Source organism: Anabrus simplex, chromosome 2, assembly GCF_040414725.1.
Source record: "Anabrus simplex isolate iqAnaSimp1 chromosome 2, ASM4041472v1, whole genome shotgun sequence".
In the NCBI taxonomy this organism is placed as follows: domain Eukaryota; kingdom Metazoa; phylum Arthropoda; class Insecta; order Orthoptera; family Tettigoniidae; genus Anabrus; species Anabrus simplex.
The window spans coordinates 370,097,531-370,122,579 of record NC_090266.1 but is presented as its reverse complement, the minus strand read 5'-3'; the positions used below and the strand labels follow the sequence as shown (position 1 = coordinate 370,122,579).

Sequence of the window (25,049 nt, the reverse complement as noted above, 5' to 3'; positions counted from 1 at the left end):
CTTGAAAAAGAAATGATGATGATGATGCTTGTTGTTTTAAGGGGCCTAACATCGAAGGTCATCGGCCCTTGAAAAAGAAAATCCACCTAATCAATACTTTATTGATATAACTATCTAAACAACACACTTTGTGGGACTAGCTTCAACCTGAAACCTAGGTCATATTCAGCCACATAATCTAAAACTGACAAATATATTCCATTATTTTGTTCCTTAAAGTAATTATGAAACTCGGTCTTAAAATCTAATAGAACATGCATTGAAACATAATGGATTATTCCATATATAACAGTAGCTAAAACTAAATTCTTCTGTATTAAAATTACGTCCATTTGACGTCTCACACATTTTTAGCTTTACCTATGCTGGCGAGACCTAGTGTTTACAGTGTATGTCTTCTGGTATTGGTTAGAGCAATTCTGTCACTGTCATTGATCTGTCTCAGTCTTATCCTTGGTTTGGACAATCCGAAAATCACTGAGGTATGAGTGATGTTAGTAATGCTGCTCCTTACGCTGTTCCTGCTATAAATGATGTGAAAATGTTGCTTGTAGGGTCAGTTGGTGCATACATTTTAGTGGGCTTGGCAGAATGCTGTGTAATACCAACTTCTGACTCAGTGAAGAAAGCAACAAGAAACTACATCACTCCCCATTTCCCAAGTATGCCTCTTCAGTGATGCCTAGGCCATTTATGGCTGCTAATAGTGGAGCTGTTGAAGATCCAACCAGCCTTTGGGCTGAAGACTGAACATAAATATACACACACATCTTTAGCATATTACGTAGGTGCTTTGAAAAGTTCTCGGAATGTACTAGAATTAAGTATCTTACCTCGGTGGAACTGCTTTTATTTTTCAACATAGTCTCCTTGTAGACTAATGCATTTGGTCCAGCGATGTTCCAATGCCTTGATCCCATCTCGAAAATGAGATTCCTCCAGGCCTGCAAAATACCTCTCCAATTCGGCTGTCAGTTCTTCCTTTGTAGAAAATCTCCGTCCACCGAGGAAAATTTTCAGCATGGGGAATAGATGAAAGTCTGATGGTGCCAAATCAGGTGAATAAAGTGGATGTGGCAACAATTCGTACACCAGTTCATGAAGTTTTGCCATGGCAATAACACTTGTGTGCGGCGGAGCGTTGTCCTAATGAAATATGACCTTTTTCCTTGCCAAACCAGACCTTGTATCGCGTATCTTTTCCTGTAGTTGGTCTAGGAGGTTTGCATAGTATTGCCCGTAATTGTTTGGACAGTAGGAAAATAATCTATCAGCAGAATGCCTTTTGCATCCCAGAAAACTGAGGCCATGACCTTTCCGGCCGAACGCACTGCCTTTGCTTTCTTTGGTGGTGGTGAATCAGCATGTTTCCACTGCTTTGACTGCTGTTTTGTCTCCGAGGTATAGTAGTGGACCCAAGTTTCATCTGTAGTCACAAACCGGCGCAAAAAATCATGTCGGTTGCACTGAAAACGTGCCAGACTTTGTTCGGACATTTCCAATCTGGTGCGTTTATTGTCCAATGTCAAGAGCCGTGGCACCCATCTTGCGGATAATTTTTTCATACCCAATTCTTCGGTTAAAATATAATATACCCGTTCAGAAGACATACCTACAGCTTCAGCAATCTCCCGCACGATCCGCCATGACCATTTTATGCACTTTTGCGATAAATACTGGGGTCGTAACACTTTTTGGCCGTCCACTACGCGGATCATCATCCAGGCTCTCCCGACCAAATTTAAACTCGCTGGTCCACTTGGCAACAGATGAAAATGAAGGAGCAGAGTCCCCCAGTGTGTTCTGAAAGTCGGCATGAATTTCCTTTGCTTTCATACCTTTCTTTACAAAGTATTTAATCACTGCTCGAATCTCAGTTTTTTCCATTGTCACAAATCAATACGCGGGAACAACAACAAAGAGTCGCCACTATCACACTCCTGCAGCTAGAGCACTGACACGCCACATGTTCACTCACAAAGTGTGTGATTATTGCGCGGGAACCTCATTGCTCTAGCACTGACATCTAGCGGTGATTCCAAGAACTTTTCAAACCGTCCTCGTACATCAATATAGTGTATTGATTAGGTGGATTTTCTTGTTATTCTAATTGTAATTGTTCATCAATATGGATCAACGTGAAGATATTTCATACAACTTACTATAAAACTTGAAAGTTTCATTCTGTGAAAAGAAAAAAAAAAAGTATTAGAGATTCTGAAGGACACTACAAGTCATTCATTTCCATCTATACCTGAGAACATGATTAACATTCCTCCCCCATCAGGAAAAAAAGACAAAAATACTATTAACAAATATAAATTTCCACATTTTTATATCTTTAAATTCCAGTAAAATTGTAACGTCACCCTCATTGGAGGATAGATGATTTATGAAATTTAAACTGTATCTATCCAATTCTAATGTATATCTTTTCTCCCCACTTTTAATTTAGGAATAAAAGACTACCGCCAGGCTGAGTGGTTCAGACGGTTGAGGCACTGGCTTTCTGTCCCCAGCTTGGCAAGGTTGATCCTGGCTCAGTCCGATGGTATTACCATCATTCCTTGCATAATTCTCGGCATTGCATAATATACACACACTGATTACTTTTTACATGTTTAAAACCCCTGTTTTCTCCAGCATTTACTGTGCAGTTCCATGAGTATTGCAAAATGTACGTGGCATGTAGGAGCTTATTTTGAAATCTGGTATTTCCAAATTGCAGCGTATGACTAGTGAAGTGTAAGTCAGTGCAGACCTGATACTACTCATTCTGTTATGAACATATGAGCAGTGTAGCTCCAAAATCTGCCTTCTCTATGAAAATATGAACATGAGGTATTGATATCAGCACTATCTGCATTAAAAATTCCTTTCCTTAGCATGCAGTTTGTGCTTAGAAATGTACTGTATCACATGTACAGAAAATGAGTGGAAGAAAATTCAGGTTCATTCCAGAAACTGCTATAACCTCAAGATGTTAGTTCAAAAGCCTGTCTTCACCCAGTCATTCCACAATTTGTCTTATCCCTACATTTGCAGTATGCATTTTTCACTGTTCTTTCCATATCTTGGTACCCAGAAATAGCCATGATGCGTATGTTTTGAAGTTATTTAGTCTGGGTCAATCAGGAGGATTCTTCTTCTTCTAATAACAATAATAATAATAATAATAATAATAATAATAATAATAATAATAATGCTATTTGCTTTACGTCCCACTAACTACTCTTTTACGGTTTTCGGAGACGCCGAGGTGCCGGAATTTAGTCCCGCAGGAGTTCTTTTACGTGCCAGTAAATCTACTGACACGAGGCTGGCGTATTTGAGCACCTTCAAATACCACCGGACTGAGCCAGGATCGAACCTGCCACATTGGGGTCAGAAGGCCAGCGCCTCAACCGTCTGAGCCACTCAGCCTGGCAAGAGGATTCTTCTATGTTACACAAAATGATAATATTTTTTAAGTTGTTCAGACCTACTCCTCTTTGTCTCCTGTAGCAATTCATTTTTCTTTGTGTTTCTAGCTGTTAAGCGGGAAGAGAAGGGCATAGTGAGTTCCACATTCTTCATACTTTGGATCAGTTTCTTTGTAATTTCAGAATTAATAATAATGTAATGGATAATAATTCTTTTAAGAAAACCCCCGACAGACATTGTACCTCAGCAGTCTGGTGGCATCTTACTGTGTACAGCCAAGTTCTTCAATTATAAAGGAGATGGATTTAAAAATTATGTCAAAAGAAGGCCGAACAGAGATGACCTTGCGCAGATAATCAGCGACCTGGAGGCTAGTGAGATAGATCAATACCCATCGTGTGCTATTGATTACATGGTGATTTACTAGCAGGGAAGTGTAATGACTGAGCGAGTTGGCCTTGTGTTCGAATCCCACTGTCGAATGCCAGAAGATTGTTTTCCGTGGTTTTCCATTTACACGCTAGGCAAATGCCGGGGATGTACCTTAATTAAGGCCAAAGCTGCTTTCTTTCCACTCCTAGCCCTTTCTTCTCTCATTGCCGCCATATGTGTTGGTGCTACGCAAAGCCAATTGTTATACATTCAAACTGTTACAATGTGCCTAAAGTAGCACAGTCAATCAGTTTAAAATTAAAACAGTTGTGTGTCTGAATTTAAAGACGATATTTATCAACTGACAACAAGATATTATTTTGAAATTTGCGTCAGTGTACAGTGACATCTATTCTAAGGTTGCTGGTGCAACAATGCATTTCAAAAAATAAACATCAGGCTAACAAACAACAAAATTCCAAGCAAAGACAAATGTTTCTGAAATAACCAACAACTTTGAGTGTAATGTCTGAGTTTAATACCGATCTCTGATATCCCACTCTTCAAGTCCTGCAAGGAAATCCTCAATAAATATACTAAACAAACTATCCAGGATGAGCCCACATTCATAAAAACCTATGTTCAGCCACATTTGATGAAACTGTTCAGAAGATAAGACAAGAAATTAAAGATGGTCCAATTTGGGTTTCCATTGACAAGACCACAAAGAAGGCAGGCTACTTGGCCACATAATCATTGGTTTGTTAAGGGATGATTATTGCAAAAGGATTCTTTTACATTGTGATATTTTAGAAAAGGGCAAAAACTATGGCAAAGCTATAAAACTATGGGTATCCTGTGGCCAGAGGGTGTTTAGTATGACGAAGTGTTACTTTTTATTAGCAATGCCATGTCTTATATTACGACAGCTGGGGAAGTATTATCTATTGTATTTTAAGGTGACTCGTTTAACTTTTATAGCATGTGCCTTTCAGCATGTGACAGGAATGGTAAGAGGCAGTTACCCAACTAAGGATAAAATGATGGCAAGCATAACTAGCAGTGGTATAAATTTTATTGAAAAATAGAAGGGTATGTATAGGTACCAAGAAGGACATTCCAGGAATAACTAATAAACAAGGGGAGTGTGTATGCGAGGATCTTCAAAAGGCAGAAGTATTCAGTCAGCAGTAGGGCCTATGTAAAGACTGTTGGTTACAAGGATAATGTCCAGATAGAGGAGGTGATTAACACTAAAGAAGTATTAAAATTTACCTATGATAACAATGACCTTTACAGTAAGATACAAAAGTTGAAAACTAGAAAAGCGCCTGGAATTGATAAGGTTTCCGGGGATATACTAAATACAACGGGTTGAGATACAGTACCATATCTGAAGAACTTATATGATTATTGTTTGCATGAAGAAGCTATACCAAATGAATGGAGAGTTGCTATAATAGCCCCTGTGTATAAAGGAAAGGGTGGTGGGCATAAAGCTGAAAATTACAGGCCAGTCAGTTAGACATGCATTGCATGTAAGCTTTGGGAAAGCATTCTTTCTGATTATATCAGACATGTTTGCGAAATTAATAAATTGTTCGATAGAAGGCAGTTCGGGTTTAGGAAAGGTTATTACACTGAAGCTCAACTTGTAGGATTCCAGCAAAATATAGCAGATACCCTGGATTCAGTAGGTCAAGTGGTCTGTATCGTGATTGAGCTATCCAAGGCATTTGATAGGGTAGATCATGAAGACTACTGGCAAAAATGAGTGCAATTGGACTAGACAAAAGAGTGACTGAATGGGTGGCTATATTTCTAGAAAATAGAACTCAGAGAATTAGAGTAGGCGAAGCTTTATCTGACCCTGTAATAATTAAGAGGGGAATTCCTCAAGGCAGTATTATTAGACCTTTGTTTTTTCTTATATACACTGACTGACAGAGCAAATGCAACACCAAGAAGGAGTGGTCAGAACTTTATGCCAATTGCAGGGTAGACTGACGTCACTGAGGTATGCTCATGATGTGAAATCCGCCGCTGTGCTGCGCACGTAGCGAACGATGAATGGGACACGGCGTTGGCGAATGGCCCACTTCGTACCGTGATTTCTCAGCCGACAGTCATTGTAGAATGTGTTGTCGTGTGCCACAGGACACGTGTACAGCTAAGAATGCCAGGCCGCCGTCAACGGAGGCATTTCCAGCAGACAGACGACTTTACGAGGGGTATGGTGATCGGGCTGAGAAGGGCAGGTTGGTCGCTTCGTCAAATCGCAGCCGATACCCATAGGGATGTGTCCGCGGTGCAGCGCCTGTGGCGAAGATGGTTGGCGCAGGGTCATGTGGCACGTGCGAGGGGTCCAGGCGCAGCCCGAGTGACGTCAGCACGCGAGGATCAGCGCATCCGCCGCCAAGCGGTGGCAGCCCCGCACGCCACGTTAACCGCCATTCTTCAGCATGTGCAAGACACCCTGGCTGTTCCAATATCGACCAGAACAATTTCCCGTCGATTGGTTGAAGGAGGCCTGCACTCCCGGCGTCCGCTCAGAAGACTACCATTGACTCCACAGCATAGACGTGCACGCCTGGCATGGTGCCGGGCTAGAGCGACTTGGATGAGGGAATGGCGGAACGTCGTGTTCTCCGATGAGTCACGCTTCTGTTCTGTCAGTGATAGTCACCGCAGACGAGTGTGGCGTCGGCGTGGAGAAAGGTCAAATCCGGCAGTAACTGTTGAGCGCCCTACCGCTAGACAACGCGGCATCATGGTTTGGGGCGCTGTTGCGTATGATTCCATGTCACCTCTAGTGCATATACAAGGCACGTTAAATGCCCACCGCTACGTGCAGCATGTGCTGCGGCCGGTGGCACTCCCGTACCTTCAGGGGCTGCCCAATGCTCTGTTTCAGCAGGATAATGCCCGCCCACACACTGCTCGCATCTCCCAACAGGCTCTACGAGGTGTACAGATGCTTCCGTGGCCAGCGTACTCTCCGGATCTCTCACCAATCAAACACGTGTGGGATCTCATTGGACGCCGTTTGCAAACTCTGCCCCAGCCTCGTACGGACGACCAACTGTGGCAAATGGTTGACAGAGAATGGAGAACCATCCCTCAGGACACCATCCGCACTCTTATTGACTCTGTACCTCGACGTGTTTCTGCGTGCATCGCCGCTCGCGGTGGTCCTACATCCTAGTGAGTCGATGCCGTGCGCATTGTGTAACCTGCATATCGGTTTGAAATAAACATCAATTATTTTTCCGTGCCGACTCTGTTTTTTCCCCAACTTTCATCCCTTTCGAACCACTCCTCCTTGGTGTTGCATTGTCACTGTCAGTCAGTGTATATAAATGATATGAGTAAAGAAGTGGAATCAGATGTAAGGCTTTTTGCAGATGATGTTATTCTCTATAGAGTGATAAATAAGTTACAAGATTGTTAGCAACTACAACGTGACCTCGATAATGTTGTGAGATGGGCAGCAGGCAATGGTATGTTGATAAACGGGGTTAAAAGTCAGGTTGTGAGTTTCACAAATAGGAGAAGTCCTCTCAGTTTTAATTGCTGCATGATGGGGTGAAAGTTCCTTTCGGGGATCATTGTAAGTACCTAGGTGTTTATATAAGAAAAGACCTTTATTGGGGTAATCACATAAATATGATTGTTAATAAAGGGTACAGATCTCTGCACATGGTTATGAGGGTATTTAGGGGTTGTAGTAAGGATGTAAAGGAGAGTGCATATAAGTCTCTGGTAAGACCCCAACTAGAGTATGGTTCCAGTGTATGGGACCCTCACTAGGATTACTTGATTCAAGAACTGAAAAAAATCCAAAGAAAAGCAGCTCGATTTGTTCTGGGTGATTTCCAACAAAAGAGTAGTATTACAAAAATGCTGCAAAGTTTGGGCCGGGAGGACTTGGGAGAAAGGAGACTAGCTGCTCAATTAAGTGGTATATTACAAGTCATTAACCTCATTTTTAGTCCGTATTGACGACAGTGATTACATACAATTTACAAAATATTTGTTTAATGTTTAATTCGTTTAATGTTAACCTAGTCAATACTTACAATACTACATTTTATAATTGTTTAACCACAAGATGTGGTATTGTAAGTATTATAAAGTATTATAAAGTATTATGAAGTATTTATAATTGTTTAACCACAAAATGTGGTATTGTAAGTACTGACTAGGTTAACATTAAACAAATATTTTGTAAATTGTATGTAATAAGCGGTATATTCCGAGCTGTCAGTGGAGAGATGGCATGGGAGGACATCAGTAGACGAATAAGTTTGAGTGGTGTCTTTAAAAGTAGGAAAGATCACAATATGAAGATAAAGTTGGAATTCAAGACGACAAATTGGGGCAAATATTTGTTTATAGGAAGGGGAGTTGGGGATTGGAATAACTTACCAAGGGAAATGTTCAATAATTTTCCAATTTCTTTGCGATCATTTAAGAAAAAGGCTAGGAAAACAACAGATGGGGAATCTGCCACCTGCGCAACTGCCCTAAATGCAGATCAGTAGCGATTGAAACATTTATAAGCAAAGAGAAAAAGAAACCATGGAGTACTTTTGAACATTGCCTGAAATTCATGACTATAAATGAAAAGACTTAAACAGAGTCCACATTCGTACACAAAAAGCTAACTCTTGTATCAGACAAGACATCTTTATATATGGAAAACCATCCCTCACTGTCACATTTGACACAGAAAACCACAGTGAACATAGACATTTAGAGGCAAAACTATTGTGATCCTCAAGCATGCCAGTTAAAATACTGTTCACCAAATTGCATACACTCTTTTCTCCTGCAGATTCCTTTGCTAGTCTTTGTAACAACTGTTAACACCTTAAAAAATCTGATTTTGAGACACCATCTAGTGTGCCAATATTTTTCACTGTATCCAGAAGGGTGCTCTTGCCAGGGATGCTGAGAAGAGAAGGAAGATGAGTTTTGCAGTAGCTTTGAAAAACTTTCCTACACGACCATTTTTCAATTGTCCTTGCAATTTGGCAACAGTTTTCTTTGCCATTTGCTTCATTCTATTGCTGACTGTATCTTTCCTCCGTGCACTGAGTGTAGCAAGGACGTTAGTAACTTTATCACTTAACATGGATTTTTTGATGAGTTGCTACTCACTCAATAGCTTACGATGCTTGGGATATAATTTGTGAGCGAGTGGATAGGTTGTCCCTCCAAACCTTATGACAGAACTGCAGTGTTATTTCAAAAATATAGCTTCACACTTTATAGCCTTAATTTTTCCAAGAGTACGGTTATTAAAATATGTAAGTGCAGCTGAATCTGAATTGCTTTTCAACTCTTTGACATAGCCGGTAATATCTTCCAGATGAGGAGCTTTCTTCCAGAAAGCCTTAAGTCCATCAAATTCCAAAAATGATACCAAACAAATCAATGCAGGACAAGAAAATCAGTGACATGATTATTGTCAGATCACCAAAGAGACATAGAAAAAGAAACAATGCACGAGGAGATAATCCACTAACAATTAAATACTAGGTAAGTATGCATTTCAGTGTTCATAAGATTCACAGTAGCCTGGCTGAGTGGCTCAGACAGTTGAGGCACTGGCCTTCTGACCCCAACTTGGCAGGTTCAATACTGGCTCAGTCCGGTGATATTTGAAGGTGCTCAAATATGTCAGCCTCGTGTCGGTAGATTTACTGGCACGTAAAAAAACTACTGCAGGACTGAATTCTGGCACTTTGGCATCTCCAAAAACCGTAAAACTATTTAGTGGGATGTAAAGCAAATAACATTATTATTATTATTATTATTATTATTATTATTATTATTATTATGATTCATGGTAATCTATATATATATATATATAATAAGAGTTTTGTCTGTACATTGCTCAGAATTTGAAAAGAATGGTATTTCTGTATCAGTCATGTCCACAGTAACAAGGAAATGCACTTTTTACTTTTCCATAATTTCTGTCTGTCTGTATGTATGTACATCCATCACGAGAAAATGGCTGAAGAGAATTTAATGAAAATCGGTATGTAAAGTCGAGGGATGAGTCACTACAATCTAGGCTATAAATAATTATATTCACGCTGAGTGAAATGGTAGTTTAGGGGAAGGCCTAAAATTTAATTCTCAAATATTAATATTATTAGTGGTCCTATCAATAAATACTATATAATTAAAGTTATATAGAATTACATTTCCAATCGTTTATGTCTTATACATTTTTACCTTACTGGCTATGATAACAGAGATATTCATGAATTTGTATTTTTGTTGCTAAGTTCATATCGAAGCCAAGCCACGAGAAAATGGGTTAACAGAATTTAATTAAAATCAGTATATAGAGTCGGGGAGTAAGAAACTACAGTCTAAGCTATAAACAATTTTATTCACCCTGGGAAAAATTGCAGTTTAGGGGAAAGTGCCTAAAATTTAATTTTTAAATACCTATGTTATTGGTCCTATCAAAAAGTACTACACAACAAAAGTTATAGAGAATACAATTTCTGATCATTTATGTTTTATTCAGTTTTTTTTTTTTTCTAGTTGTTTTACGTCGCACCGACACAGATAGGTCTTACGGCGACGATGGGACAGGAAAGGTCTTTATTCAGTTTTACCATACCAACTATGATAAGAGTGGTATTTCAGTGTGGGAAGAAGGCCTACAATATCGAAAGCGCATAACATTGTTCAACAATAACATTACATTAACCATTGTTTGTAGTAATGTTCTTTATCTCCTACGCTAACACTCAACTCCGATAGATGGGATTACTGCTGCGTACCGAGTATAACAGCCTGACAGCAGGCAATGGTATGTTGATAAACGGGGTTACTTTCACAAATAGGAAAAGTCCTCTCAATTTTAATTACTGCGTTGATGGGGTGAAAGTTCCTTTTGGGGATCATTGTAAGTATCTAGGAAAGATCTTCATTGGGGTAATCACATAAATGGGATTGTAAATAAAGGGTACAGATCTCTGCACATGGTTATGAGGGTGTTTCGGGGTTGTAGTAAGGATGTAAAGGAGAGGGCATATAAGTCTCTGGTAAGACCCCAACTAGAGTATGGTTCCAGTGTATGGGACCCTCACCAGGATTACCTGATTCGAAAACTGGAAAAAATCCAAAGAAAAGCAGCTCGATTTGTTCTGGGTGATTCCCGACAAAAGAGTAGCGTTACAAAAATGTTGCAAAGTTTGGGCTGGGAAGAACTGGGAGAAAGAAGACGAGCTGCTCGACTAAGTGGTATGTGATTGAAATAATAACAATAAGTTAATTTATTAATATGACCACCTAATCAATACAATAAGTTCTGTCTTTGTTGATTTATTGTATTGATTAGGTGGTCAAATTAATAAATTAACTTATTGTTATTATTTCTATCAAATATCATCAATAGGGATAAAAAATGATATTTATCACATGTGATAAGTGGTATGTTCCGAGCTGTCATCGGAGAGATGGCATGGAATGACTTTAGTAGATGAATAAGTTTGAGTGGCGTCTTTAAAAGTAGGAAAGATCACAATATGAAGGTAAAGTTGGAATTCAAGAGGACAAATTGGGGCAAATATTCATTTACAGGAGGGGGAGTTAGGGATTGGAATAACTTACAAAGGGAGATGTTCAATAAATTTCCAATTTCTTTGAAATCATTTAAGAAAAGGCTAGGAAAACAACAGATAGGGAATCTGCCACCCGGGTGACTGCCCTAAATGCAAATCAGTATTGATTGATTGATTGATTGGATTGATTGATTGATTGATGGGAAATAGCGGGGGATTTAGAAAACTTTCTTCTTTAGCATGCCATTCCTCTGATTCATACATTCTCTGATATTCCTGGTACGTAACACTGGTTCATCGTAGTATTACACCTATTCGACCCCCAGTCTGACGTGCTGTTTTGAATGAGCAGTGTGCACACGTAAGGCAGAGGCTCACTTATGACCTGGTCTAGAATTACAATTTAGGCCTATTCCAAATTATAGCACCATAATTCACTAAATAACTCAAAATTCAACCCTGAAAAGAGCCATTTCTTAAGAAAAGCTTCTTCCTATTCACTTTTATTAAATTCTACATTCATTTTATTTCAAATTGGCAGTGAAGAGGGGTTTCTCCTGTGGCTTGGAGGAAATATTTGCCTCCATGTCAGATTTTTCCGCCGTCAGTGTAGTGAACTGAGATTTTCCGACTCATCGGGTACTCCTAGGAAACGGATTAGTAAAAGGGCATAGATTTTGCCCTGGTACTCTCCACTATTCGAACTCCCCCCCCCCCCCCCCTGCCAAAAAAAAACAAACCAAGAGTGGTCACGGATCACAGCTGTTTGTGGCTTGGTCATTCCAGCACTGGAACTTTGGACTGTCAGATCGGCAGCATAGTACTGTTCGTTAAAAGTGAGAAAATCTGTGGTTCTTCATTTGATCGAGTATTTCATACGAAAGCATTGCTTTAAATCGCGCCATTCCAACTGATGTCATTGTAATGACCTATATTCATTTCAGTTGGGAAAACCACTAACACAGTCTTTCCGAGGATATAAAAAGGCAAGTGGAAAGTGAGTGTCTGATATTATAATGAAAACTCCCCAACCTGACTGTAACTGATGGTAGGCAAGCGGGCCTACTATTAAAAATGAAAATTCCCTAACCCAGTCTTCATATGAGAAAAGACGTTTGGTGACTTCCCCGTCGCGTTTCTAAGGTAGGCCTAACGTTAAGGGCTATGCAATTTAATACAATCTTGCTCACAACGTGTACACTACCTAACCTAGAATTCTGTATACAATGTAGAATTCTGTAGCGAAGCATGGGTACATTAGCTAGTACCTTATACATTGATCTTATAGTCACTTTCTCTTTAACAGTTAGCTGTCAGTGAGGGTTATGCAGATGTATGCCAGAAATTTTTTCTCCAAATGCTTTCCATCTCACAGCAAAGAGTTTTGACCATAGCAAAATGCAAGAAAACTGGAAAAGTGATGAAAGAAAAAAGAGGAGGTGATCATCGATCAAAACAGAGTTTTGAAAAGAAGAAAAAATAATAGAATTTATAGGCGATTTGAAAGTGCAAGAATCTCATTACAATATGTCAAAATCATGCAGACTGTACTTACCTGCAGAGTACAGTGTGTCTTTGTTGCACAAACTTTACAATGACAGTGTTGAGGTGTCTTATCGTGTAAAGTACGGTATCTAATGTTACAGAGTTTTCATCACAAAGTTTAATGCTGGCTTTGGGTCACCTGCAACGGATACCTGTGGTTTATCTACGAGGCTGAAGGCAGAAATACTGAACTCTGGAAAAGGTGCACAAGGAAGAAGTAACATGATGGTCGAATACTGACTGCATACATTAAGAGCAAAGCAGTTCTACTTACTTTTGAACGAGAAAAGTGACAAGAATATGTCATACTGTTTTGACTTGCAGTAAGTCCATGTTTTACCAAGGGTACCTATTCAGGAGGCCTTTTATTCTAGGCAATCAGCATTTTATGCTTTGTGTATCACAAGCTCGGATACAAAACACCCATACTTCTATACATGGACTGAGAACCAAACTTACCGTGGTCCCAATGAAGTGGGATCTGCAGCTGTTTTATGATACGTGTGCAGGTCAAAACAAGAATTCACACATTATTCACCTTATTTTGTTTTGGCTTACTTGTCATTCTCTCAGAAACTGAAATGTGTGATACTGATATTTCCAGTTAGAGGACACTCATTTCTTCCAGCGGATAGGGTGTTTGGCTGAGTACAAAAGGTGTTGAAGAAACATTCAGTCATCCTAACACTTCATAAATACACAGAAATTTATTCACGATTTGGCAAGGTGGAAATGCTATGCAAGGACTGGTCTCTATGGGACATTAAAGGCTTATCACAGTATCTAAAGAAAGTAGATGGCATCTCACAAATGAAGAAGACTGTTACAGAGAAAAGTATCATAAAGGGTAAGCCCAAGGTCAGCGTAGAATGTTACAAATACTACAGGAATGACATAGATGGAGGTAATACATCTGCACTATTGAAGAGGGGGAAAGTTGCTTCTGAATTTCAGAGGTGAGAACTGGGAGGAAGACGAGGCTCTCAAGTGGTACAAAGACAATGTCTTCATGCATGTCAGTTGCCCCAAAAAGAAGAAAATGAAGATGTGCAATGTCTTTGTCAAGAAGGCGATTGTGGACTGAGACTTTAGGCACCTACAAACGGGTGTGTATTGAGAGACACAGACATTTATCTATGTTGTAATAAATTATAAATGAGAAGTTGTGAAGTTAGTATGTCTTTTCACAATATTAATATCATTAATAACAAAATATTTCAATAAATATGAAGATACTTTGTAATTATCATAATTCAAAATGCAGTAAGGTAATGATTTATCATACAAAACTGCTGTACTTCAAAAAAGAAACAGGCTGTACAAGGCTTGTGCAAAGATAAATTTTTCAGCCATTAAGTCTAGCTTTATTAATTGTAATTCAATTTTAATCAAAAGATTCAGATAGATAATATAGGCCCTGTCAGTTTTTCTCAAATATCTCAAACGTGTTTATGATAGACTTACAGCTTCCAGAAAGCTCTTCAGATATTCTTCTATGTAGAGGACAGAGGTCATCCAAAAACCCCAGCGAGTTACAACCAGGGAAGGAAACAACTTGGCTGATTTTTCACTTCTGGATACTTATGCCTTAGCTATGGTACCTAACATAACCATGCTTATGTTTCCGTATATTCAGGAAAGCTTTTTTTGTTTCAACGACACATTCATTTATGTTTTTAAGTCCACTGGCATGTATTTTCACTAATCCATCCAATTTATGTGCCCAGCATTGAACATGGATGAGAGTTTCTTATAGAAGACCCTTGAGTGTACGAACACAACTCGTCGTGTACGTAGCTCTTTCCGTTACTATAGCCATAATGTTCTTATACTCCACTGAGAATGTTGTGAAATCTTCTACTAACGCCTGACAGCACGCAACCGCATTCACATTTTCAAGAATCTTGACGCCTGCAACAAGAAGTGTTGAAGGGCTACCATTCTCCGGAGAAAATCAGAAGAGGATAATTAAAACTGCTTCATCCATTCTGTTCGTTGCCTCGTCACAGTGCACAATTATTTTCTTCATGTTCACTGCCTCTCTCACACTATTTTCATAATAATTCTTCAATTTGAGAATATAATACCCGCGTAGTGTGTTTGAGGCTCCCAGGAAGTCTGACAGCATACTGTTGATGAAGTCTTCTTTATCCGTTCTAACGATTTTGGCATTCAAGACTATCTGCGATTGATAAGTGCTTTCTTTTGTGTATCTGAGGACTTCAGACACACAATAATTGATATAAGAAGTCCATGGGAAACTGAAAATGAATCTCAAATGGAAGAAAAGAAGAAATTATATTTTGGTAAAAGTGAAGAAATTACTAATTACAGTATAACAAGTATCGTAAGAAATACTTCAAAGCATTTTATTCGAAATTTCAAGATTGGCTTTGTCAGCACTGCTGTGTTCGTCTGCAGAATTTGAAGCCTCGTCATGAGGCTCCAAACCGAGTCATTTTCCGTTCCATCCATTGCTTTACAAATGCTGCTTTTGTTGAAGGATTTCATGAGGAGACCCTCAGGAATGCGATCTCACGCACCTTTCATCCAGAAACATACGAGTGCGAACCTCTGTCTCCTTATTTTGCCTGTAAGCGTCATGTTGTGATTAGCCGTTTTGAGTCTAGGTTTACTCGCTTTCAACTACTACTTCTGCCGGTAAGGATCATGTTGCTTCCCACTTCCTTGTCACATACGTAGGCAAATGGCAGAGTTTTTTCTAGTCTACACCAATATTGGTGGTTCATGGTGTGGGTTACTGTAGTCATGTCCTAGTTCGTGAACCATGGGCAACGGCTGAGTGGCCTAGTAAGTGGTCCTGAGAGTCGGGATACCAGTTGCTATGGAATGAGAGTGGGCACCTTGGACATATTCTGAGTCATGACCCTCCTTGTGCTCAGGCGGCTAGGACTATACAATTCACGGGTGGTCCATAACCTGTTAGAGGAGAGATCCTCACTTGGACTATGTGCAAGTAGGGTAGCATCCTGCTTCATGAATTCACCGAGCTTACAACATTTTAAGCAGGCCTTGGACCTATGGGAGTAATGGAGTCCCACTCCCATTTCACAGGCAAGGGACTCCTTGGAAACAACTTGGCGAATGAAATGGAATTCGATGGGGAGCTATCAATATTAATGGGGCTTATGGAAGAAAGAAAGTAGAACTGGCTGAGTCAGCAAAGAGGATGCATCTGGATGTGCTAGGAGTAAGTGATATTCGGATAAGGGAAGATAACGAGGAAGAGATAGGAGATTATAAAGTGTACTTGACGGGTGTTAGAAAGGGAAGGGCAGAGTCTGGGGTAGGGCTCTTTATCAGGGATACCATTGCACGCAACACAGTTTCTGTTAGGCACGTAAATGAGCGAATGATGTAGGTAGATTTGTCAGTTGGAGGAATTAGGACTAGAATTATCTCCGTGTATTCACCATGTGAGGGTGCAGATGAGGATGAAGTTGACAAGTTTTATGAAGCATTGAGTGACATCGTGGTCAGGGTCAACAGCAAGGACAGAATAGTGCTAATGGGCGATTTCAATGCGAGAGTTGGGAATAGAACTGAAGGACACGAAAGGGTGATTGGTAAATGTGGGGAAGACATGGAAGCTAATGGGAATGGGAAGCTTTGGCTGGACTTCTGTGCTAATATGGACTTAGCAGTTACGAATACATTCTTCAAGCATAAGGCTATTCACCATTACACATGGGAGGCTAGGGGTACCAGATCAATAATAGACTATATCTTAACCGACTTCGAATTCAGGAAATCTGTTAGGAATGTAAGAGTTTTTCGCAGATTTTTCGATGATACAGATGACTATCTGATCTGTAGTTAACTAAGTATCTCTAGGCCTAGGGTAGAGAAAGTGAAATCTGTCTGCAAACGAATAAAGTAGAAAATCTCCAGGACGAGAAAATTAGACAGAAGTACATTGATATGATTAGTGAAAAGTTTTCGAACAGTAGACAGTAAGCAGGTTCAGGATATAGAAAGTGAATGGATGGCATACGGGGATGCTGAAGTAGAAACAGCAAGGGAATGCCTAGGAACAACTGTGTGTAAAGATGGGAAAAGGCGAACATCTTGGTGGAATGATGAAGTGAGAGCAGATTGTAAACGTAAAAAGAAGGCTTATCAGAAATGGCTCCAAACAAGGACCGAGGCAGACAGGAATTTGTACGCAGATGAAAGAAACAGAGCGAAACAAATAGTTGTTGAATCCAAAAAGAAGTCGTGGGAAGATTTTGGTAATGACCTGGAAAGGCTAGGTCAAGCAGCAGGGAAACCTTTCTGGACAGTAATAAAGAATCTTAGGAAGGGAGGGAAAAAGGAAATGAAGTGTTTTGAGTAATTCAGGTGAACTCATAATAGATCCCAGGGAATCACTGGAGAGGTGGAGGGAATATTTTGAACATCTTCTCAATGTAAAAGGAAATCATCCTGGTGGTGTTGCGAACAGCCAAGCTCATGTGGAGGAGGAAAATGACGTTGGTGAAATTATGCTAGAGGAAATGGAAAGGATGGTAAATAAACTCCATTGTCATATAAGCAGCAGGAATAGTTGAAATTAGACCTAAAATGGTGAAGTATAGTGGGAAAGCAGGGATGAAATGGCTTCATAGAGTAGTAAATTAGCATAGAATGTTGGAAAGGTACCTTCAGATTGGACAAAAGCAGTAATTGCACCTATCTATAAGCAAGGGAACAGGAAGGATTGCAACAACTATCGAGGTACCTCATTGATTAGTATACAGTCAAAGTATTCACTGGCATCTTGGAAGGAGGGTGCGATCAGTCGTTGAGAGGAAAATGGATGAAAACCAGTGTGGTTTCAGACCACAGAGAGGCTGTCAGGATCAGATTTTCAGTATGCGCCAGGTAATTGAAAAATGCTACGAGAAGAAAGCATGACAGGGTACTGAGGGAAAAGATTGTTCGCATATACTGGGGGAGTCTGGAATTAAAGGTAGATTAATAAAATCATTCCAGGCATTTATGTTGACAATTGGGCTTCAGTGAGAATTGATGGTAGGATGATTCTTGGTTCAGGGTACTTACAGGGGTTAGACAAGGGCTGTAATCTTTCACCTTTGTTGTTCATAGTTTACATGGATCATCTGCTGAAGGGTATAAAATAGCAGGGGAGGGATTCAGTTAGGTGGAAATGTAGTAAGCAGTCTGGCTTATGCTGACGACTTGGTCTTAATGGCAGATTGTGCCGAAAGCCTGCAGTCTAATATCTTGGAACTTGAAACAGGCGCAATGAGTATGGTATGAAAATTAGCCTTTCGAAGACTAAATTGATGTCAGTAGGTAAGAAATTCAACAGAATTGAATGTCAGATTTTGGTGATACAAAGCTAGAACAGGTTGATAATTTCAAGTATTTAGGTTGTGTGTTCTCCCAGGATGGTAATGTATTAAGTGAGATTGAATCAAGGTGTCGTAAAGCTAATGCAGTGAGCACGCAGTTGCGATCAACAGTATTCTGTCAGAAGGAAGTTAGCTCCCAGACGAAACTATCTTTACATCAGGTCTGTCTTCAGACCAACTTTGCTTTTTTGGAGCGAAAGTTGGGTGGACTCAGATATCTTATTCATAAGTTAGAAGTAACAGACATGAAAGTAACAAGAATGATTGCTGGTACAAACAGGTGGGAACAATGGCAGGAGAGTACTCAGAATGAGGAGATAAAGGCTCATTTAGGAATGAAGTCGATGGATGAAGCTGTACACATAAACCGGCTTCGATGGTGGGGTCATGCGAGGCAAATGGAGGAGGCTAGGTTACCTAGGAGAAAAATGGACTCTGTTATGGAGGGTAAGAGAAGTAGAGGTAGACCAAGACAACGATGGTTAGACTCGGTTTCAAACGATTATAGAGATAAGAGGTATAGAACTAAATGAGGCCACAGCACTAGTTGCAAATCGAGGATTGTGGTGACGTTTAGATAAATTCACAGAGGCTTGCAGACTGAACGCTGAAAGGCATAACAGTCTACAATGATAATGTATGTACACCAATATTAGTTTTTGCAAGTATTTCATCGTGAATATGATTTTTTGTGCTAAATTCATGCCAATGGCGTGATTTCGTGATTATTTGTAAATAAAAGCACGTTATTTCCTGACTTTCTTTGTGAGATTAGTATTTTCCGCATGTAAAATCAAGTTTCCAATAAATTCCCATTCATCGTTAATACCAAAATATCACACCTCTACTCATTATGTGTAAAGTGAGATGGTCATGCTACACAGAGCTTGATTGGCTACACTTCTAGATTGCTACTGAAATATCAATGTTACATCATATAACTGTTGAACAGAAAGCAAAAGTAGAATGAACATGTGACAGATACCCATAATCGTGAACTACTTGGTAACTGGCTATAGTTCACCATGTTACATATTTTCTTTATTGGCAATGACATGTTTCAAGGCAATAATCTGCCTGTGTAACAGTGCACATTTTAGGCAAAAATGGTTTGGAAAACATAATCTGACTATCAGAAAATTAATTGGTCTCCTCTATCATTATGCACGCAAGATATAGTAATGAGGCAGGGTCCGCCATTTTGTATGGAAAGCCGCCTGCTCGCTTCAACTGGCAACCAATCAGAGATGAATCAGGTACAGATTGGCTAGCCCATATGCTACCACCACTGTCATGGTCCATTACATCACAGGAGCCTCTCGGCAGTGTAGGAAAGGGCTCGAGGTGTAACCACAGCATTCGGTCTCCAGAGAGTTTCAGCAGCTCCTCTTTGTCTGAAGTACTGAGAAGGGGCTGGACCCCCACTAAAAAAGTCAGGCCAAACCAGAACAAGCCACGGGTGTGTTGTGCTGCAGGCGCTAGGAATTTAAAATAGAACTTGTATCCAGCCAGGTCCAACTTGAAGGTGAGATCATAGGTGAACTCAAATCCAACCAGGGACCAACTTTAAAAACAAAGTTAAGTGTGAACTCGATCAGAATTAAGTGAAGTGAAAGAGGGACAGTTTAAGTTAGAAGAAGAAGTGTACTCTAGACAAAGTTAAAGAGTGATTTTATGCAGAAAGTTAAACCATTAGCAAAGCAGTTTAAGGAAATACTGCAGGTTGTGAATTCAGAGTTCGAGACATGAGGGTAGGAATTAAGTGCTCTGTGCACAAGAATGATGGGCATGGAGACTTGAAAAGGGCCCCTACCAGCAAGGACAGCAGCTCCTGCATCGCGAAGGATGAAACCTCCATGATACGATAGGACCACTTCCTGGAGAATGTGCCGGACCCAGTTGGAGACCGTGTGCGAGTAAAATGATTGGACATTGGAAGAGAGAGCCATACACCAAATCGCGGGGCTACATGGACAAGCAGCCGCCTACCGAGTCCAGCTAAGGAAGAGGACCCAGCGGGTCGAACAGCTAGCCCGCAAGCCTCTGGATTAGCTGCCTCAGGATCATATCCAGTGCAAGCAGCTTTCCCCAATGGGCTCCGTGATGCTAAGATCTGTCAAAAGCTGAAGCTTTTTTTTCTTTTTTTTGGGGGGGGGGGTAATGTTGCACTAACAAATCAAAGTTTTTCAGTGATGCAAGGATAGGAAAGGGCTAGGAACGGGAAGGTAGCAGCCACGGCCTTAAAAAAGCATTTGCCTGATGTGAAAATGGGGAAACCATGGAAAAGCACCTTTGTGCTGCTGATGATAGGATTCCACCAAAAAGTTGATGATTGGGCAGGGAACATAACCTCAGGGGGGCAGCCTCTGATGACAGCCCTGAGGATGGAGGCAGAGAAGGGAACCGCGACACTGTCATCAGGGATTAGAGCTGTGAAGAGCGAGAACGCACTGGAGACCCACCAGGTGACAGGAGAGTATAGTCAAGGAATTCTTAGCAAGAATTTACATTTACAGTGGACGCTGTTTTTTTTTGTATTCACAGATGTTATCAACCGTTATTATATAATCACTTTTATGAAGTCCCATACGGACAAATACTGAAACATTGAAAATCTTCCGTTTATTGTAATCATGAATTTGGTTTATGTTATCACATTTATTTTCAAGTATTTTGTTCTTAAGTATGCAAGTAGGGTGCATACAAAGAAAACTCTCCCAACTTTTTAAAAACCCGTTTTTACATTGCGCCTATCTTGGAAGAAATGAGAAAATGTAATGTTCAAACGAACGCATGGTGAGCAGAAGGAAGCTGATTCTGCTGCTGCTGAGAGGTGGAATAGAAGAGGAGTGGCCTAAAACTGCTTCTGAATTCATGAGAGAGAGAGGAGAGGAGAGAGAGAGAGAGAGAGAGAGAGAGAGAGAGAGAGTGAGAGAGAGAGAGGAGAGAGAGAGAGAGAGAGAGAGAGAGAGAGAGAGAGAGAGAGAGAGAGGAGAGAGAGAGAGAGAGAGAGAGAGGAGAGAGAGAGGAGAGAGAGAGAGAGAGAGAGAGAGAGAGAGAGAGAGAGAGAGAGAGAGGAGAGAGAGATGAGAGAGAGAGAGAGAGGAGAGTAGGAGAGAGAGGAGAGAGAGAGAGAGAGAGAGAGGAGAGAGAGAGAGAGAGAGAGAGAGAGAGAGAGAGAGAGAGAGAGAGAGACGAGAGAGAGAGAGAGAGAGAGAGAGAGAGAGAGAGAGAGAGGAGAGAGAGAGAGAGAGAGAGAGAGGTGTGTGTGTGTGTGTGTGTGTGTGTTGTGCCCACTTTGCTTTAAAGGCATCAATAAGTTTCTAATGGACTGTCATCCCAACTCTTATCCATGGATAATTCCACTGATTTTCAAAGAATGGCTACTGAAGTGGGATAATAGACTGGACCGTAAAATAGTTTAAGTGGCTGACAACTGTGCAGCACACATTGTGAATTGTGAGCTCAAGAAAAACAATGTGGTTTCCTTACCGGCGAATACGACTTTAACCATGCAATCAAAGAATCATTCGCACCATGAAAGCGTATTATCGCTATGAAAGGCATACAAGATTCTTAGAAAACAGAGGACTCGCATAAAACTAGTGCCAATGCCCTTGCCAGAACAACCAGCCTTCTTGATGCCCTGCATCTTCTAGCCATGTCGTGGGATAACACCTCAGCTCAAACAATAATGAACTGTTTCCGTCATGGCAATTTTTAAGAGAGTTACCAGAAGTATGGCAGAATGTTGAACTTTATCCAACAGGCTTAACGGAAGATGAATTTCAGAAATGGATGAACATAAATGAGGACGACATTACAGATGCGAAACAGACAGAAGACGACATATGTGCGGCAGTTACTTCCGCAGAATTAGATACGGGAGGTGAAGAACACAAAGCAGAAGACAGGGATGCTGATGATGACGATGTTGCTGAAACTTCCCGAACACCAACGAATACAGAAATGCGACAGGCGCTAGATATCTTGGGACGAGGTGTTCAGCGTAGGTCAGTGGACTTCCAAAAATATGAGCGATTAATTAATGGACTTTAGAGAGACAACCAGAAGCAAACAAAATTTAGAGACTATTTTACATAGCTGAAAACAGTTAACTGTACTGCAGTGCTGTGTACTGACATCTTTTTCAATGTAGTGCATGCAGGTTATGAATAAATACAGTAGGCTACCTATCAATTTTTATTTTTTGGCTACTGTTATCAATCAGTTAATGTTATCAAATTATCTGCATCCCAGAATGATCATAATAAGTGGCGTCCACTGTATTTGTCTACTTACTCCATACGATATATACACCACTTGTAGATGATCTTAACACAGATCGAAACATGTCCTTCAGACATCATGTTTGTACAAGCCATTTAATTTAAGTGGTGTATATTTTATTGTACTGAATAGGTGAACAAATATACATAAATCCATGCTATTATTATTTTTTTTATTTTTTTATTTTTTTGCTATTTGCTTTATGACGCACCGACACAGATAGGTTTTACGACAACGATGGGAAAGGAAAGGCGTAGGAGTTGGAAGGAAGCGGCCGAGGCCTTAATTAAGTTACAGCCCTGGCATTTGCCTGGTGTAAAAATGGGAAAACACGGAAAACCATCTTCAACAGTGGGGTTCGAACCTCTATCTCCCGAATGCATGCTCACAGATGCGCCAACTCACCCGGGTTCAATGTTTCTCTCATACTATGAGCTGAACTAGAAAAGCTGCGCTGCTGATTGAAGGTCATGATATTTGGAAGAGTTTACTAGAAAGGTACTGAAAGGGAAGACCTGAAGAACACATTAAAAATAACTAAAATACACATTTCAAATTTGCTTGGGTAATTCTTACCCATACATGTGTCCTTACGGATTAATAGTTCAGTGTATAAAAACTGCTGTAGTTTTACTTACATTCATGTATTTATTAGTATACTTAGTTTGCGTGTGTATAGCACGTCTCGGTGTACAGGAAAGACAAGCATCAGGTCAAACAAGTGACGAGCTTCGACAGTTTCCAGCAAGATGCCATCTGTCAACATATTTATGACTATCACCATAGAAAAGACCACCCTATTCTTGCAAAACTACTTCTCTCAGTGAATACCAACTATTTAAGGGACGCAAGTCTTGACTGAATATAACAGTAAAGGAACTAAGATTCCGCTACAAGAATTTAAATAACTGGATAGTATTAATGGAGAGAAGTGATACTGTAATGTGGCGCTGCCAGTTTTTAAGAGAAGTTATGAATGATAAGTTTAATTTGCTTGTGTGGCTCAATTAAACGTGGGACAAGGCTAACTGTACCCTAGGAAAAGGATGGACAGATGATTCTGTGGAAGGTGCAATGGCAGTGCCCACTGGAAAGCGGGGGAAGAATTATTGTGCTACATGCCAGTACTGCAAATGGATTTGTATGCAACTGTTTATATGTTTTGAGGTTTAGGAATACTGGTGATTACTACAAGGAGATGAATAGTGTTAATTTTCAAAACTGATTTAACACACTTTATTGAACCTGCTTGAGAAAGTACAATAACAATGGACAACCCTCCCTACCATTTCGTAATTCAGGACAAGGATCCAACAAGGGCAGCAAAGAAATCTTTTTGCCGAGTGGTTAAAGAAACACAATATTCCTACGCAAGACTACATAAGGAAAGGTGAACTGTTGCGGCTCATAAAAGAAAACAAGGCAAAATTTCCAACATATGTAGTGGACAAAATTGCAAGATATCATGGACACAAAGTTATTCGACTTCGACCTTATCATTGCCATTTTAAAGCAAGGTAGAAAATATGGGATCAGAGTGTTATGTTGCAACAAACAATAAGTGGTTAACTGTTTCTTAGGTGGAAAACCTGTCAGCTGAAGCTGTGGCAAATGTTAGTGCTGATGATTGGACAAAAGTTGTGAAGTAGAGTGTTTGCTCTGTAGACCATAACCGCCTTCCTGTGCCAGCTATTAGCAGTAAGTGATTTGTTATTTCCTCATTCTCTTTTATTCTTAGTAATGTATTCACTTTTTAGTGTTGGATATAGTTAAGTGTATATATACAACAAATTTGAAGTTTTTTGAATTTATTTTCATTTGTGATCCATTAGCCTTTCTCAGTATAGTATTATGTTTTACGAGGGGTGTTAGCCGCAGTTGTATTGTATCAGCTGTTCTCGCTGCAGCAGAGTGCTGGCAATACTGTGTTTTGCAACTGTCAATTTAGAAGTAAAGCCGTGTGAAGTATAGTGTAATTGTGTGTCAGTGTGTAAGTGATTATTAGTGTTAGTATTATAAATCTTAGAGGAGATGCTACTACCAGTCACGTATTCATTTATCTACCGTCCTGCCAACATGTGGCACTATTTATGCTATTAAGCCAACATGCACAAGAATATTCCAAGAAATGTTCTAGATACAATGATCTGACACCAGCAGTTAAAGGTAAGATTCAGTAAATATACCCTCATTTTAAAGATGGTGCTTGAGAAGCATATTTTCAAAGAAAAGGGTCTGATAATCTGAGAGTACAATTTGCAATATCCCTTACAATAGGCAAAATCTCACCTGTGGCTTTTGTAGGTGAAGGACTATCCACCACAATATTTGCATTCTGTTTAGTATTAACCCGCTCAGTCTGGACCTACAATAAAAGATACCACCAACAAAATTAACATTTTCACATAGGGGAACAAATTTTCACATATATATAAAAGAACATGCAAAG

The 25,049-nt window shown here is 40.0% G+C and overlaps 1 protein-coding gene across 2 annotated transcripts in view; it reads right to left on the bottom strand.

The window, feature by feature from the left end:
• The window catches only part of LOC136864140 (protein GOLM2), a 287,806-nt gene that overhangs the window by 126,053 nt on the left and 136,704 nt on the right, over positions 1 to 25,049 (bottom strand). For both annotated transcript variants that reach the window (XM_067140771.2, XM_067140772.2), the window contains exon 4: positions 24,890 to 24,965. In XM_067140771.2, the coding sequence (XP_066996872.1) occupies positions 24,890 to 24,965 (76 nt within the window). The remainder of the gene's footprint in view (positions 1 to 24,889; positions 24,966 to 25,049) is intronic.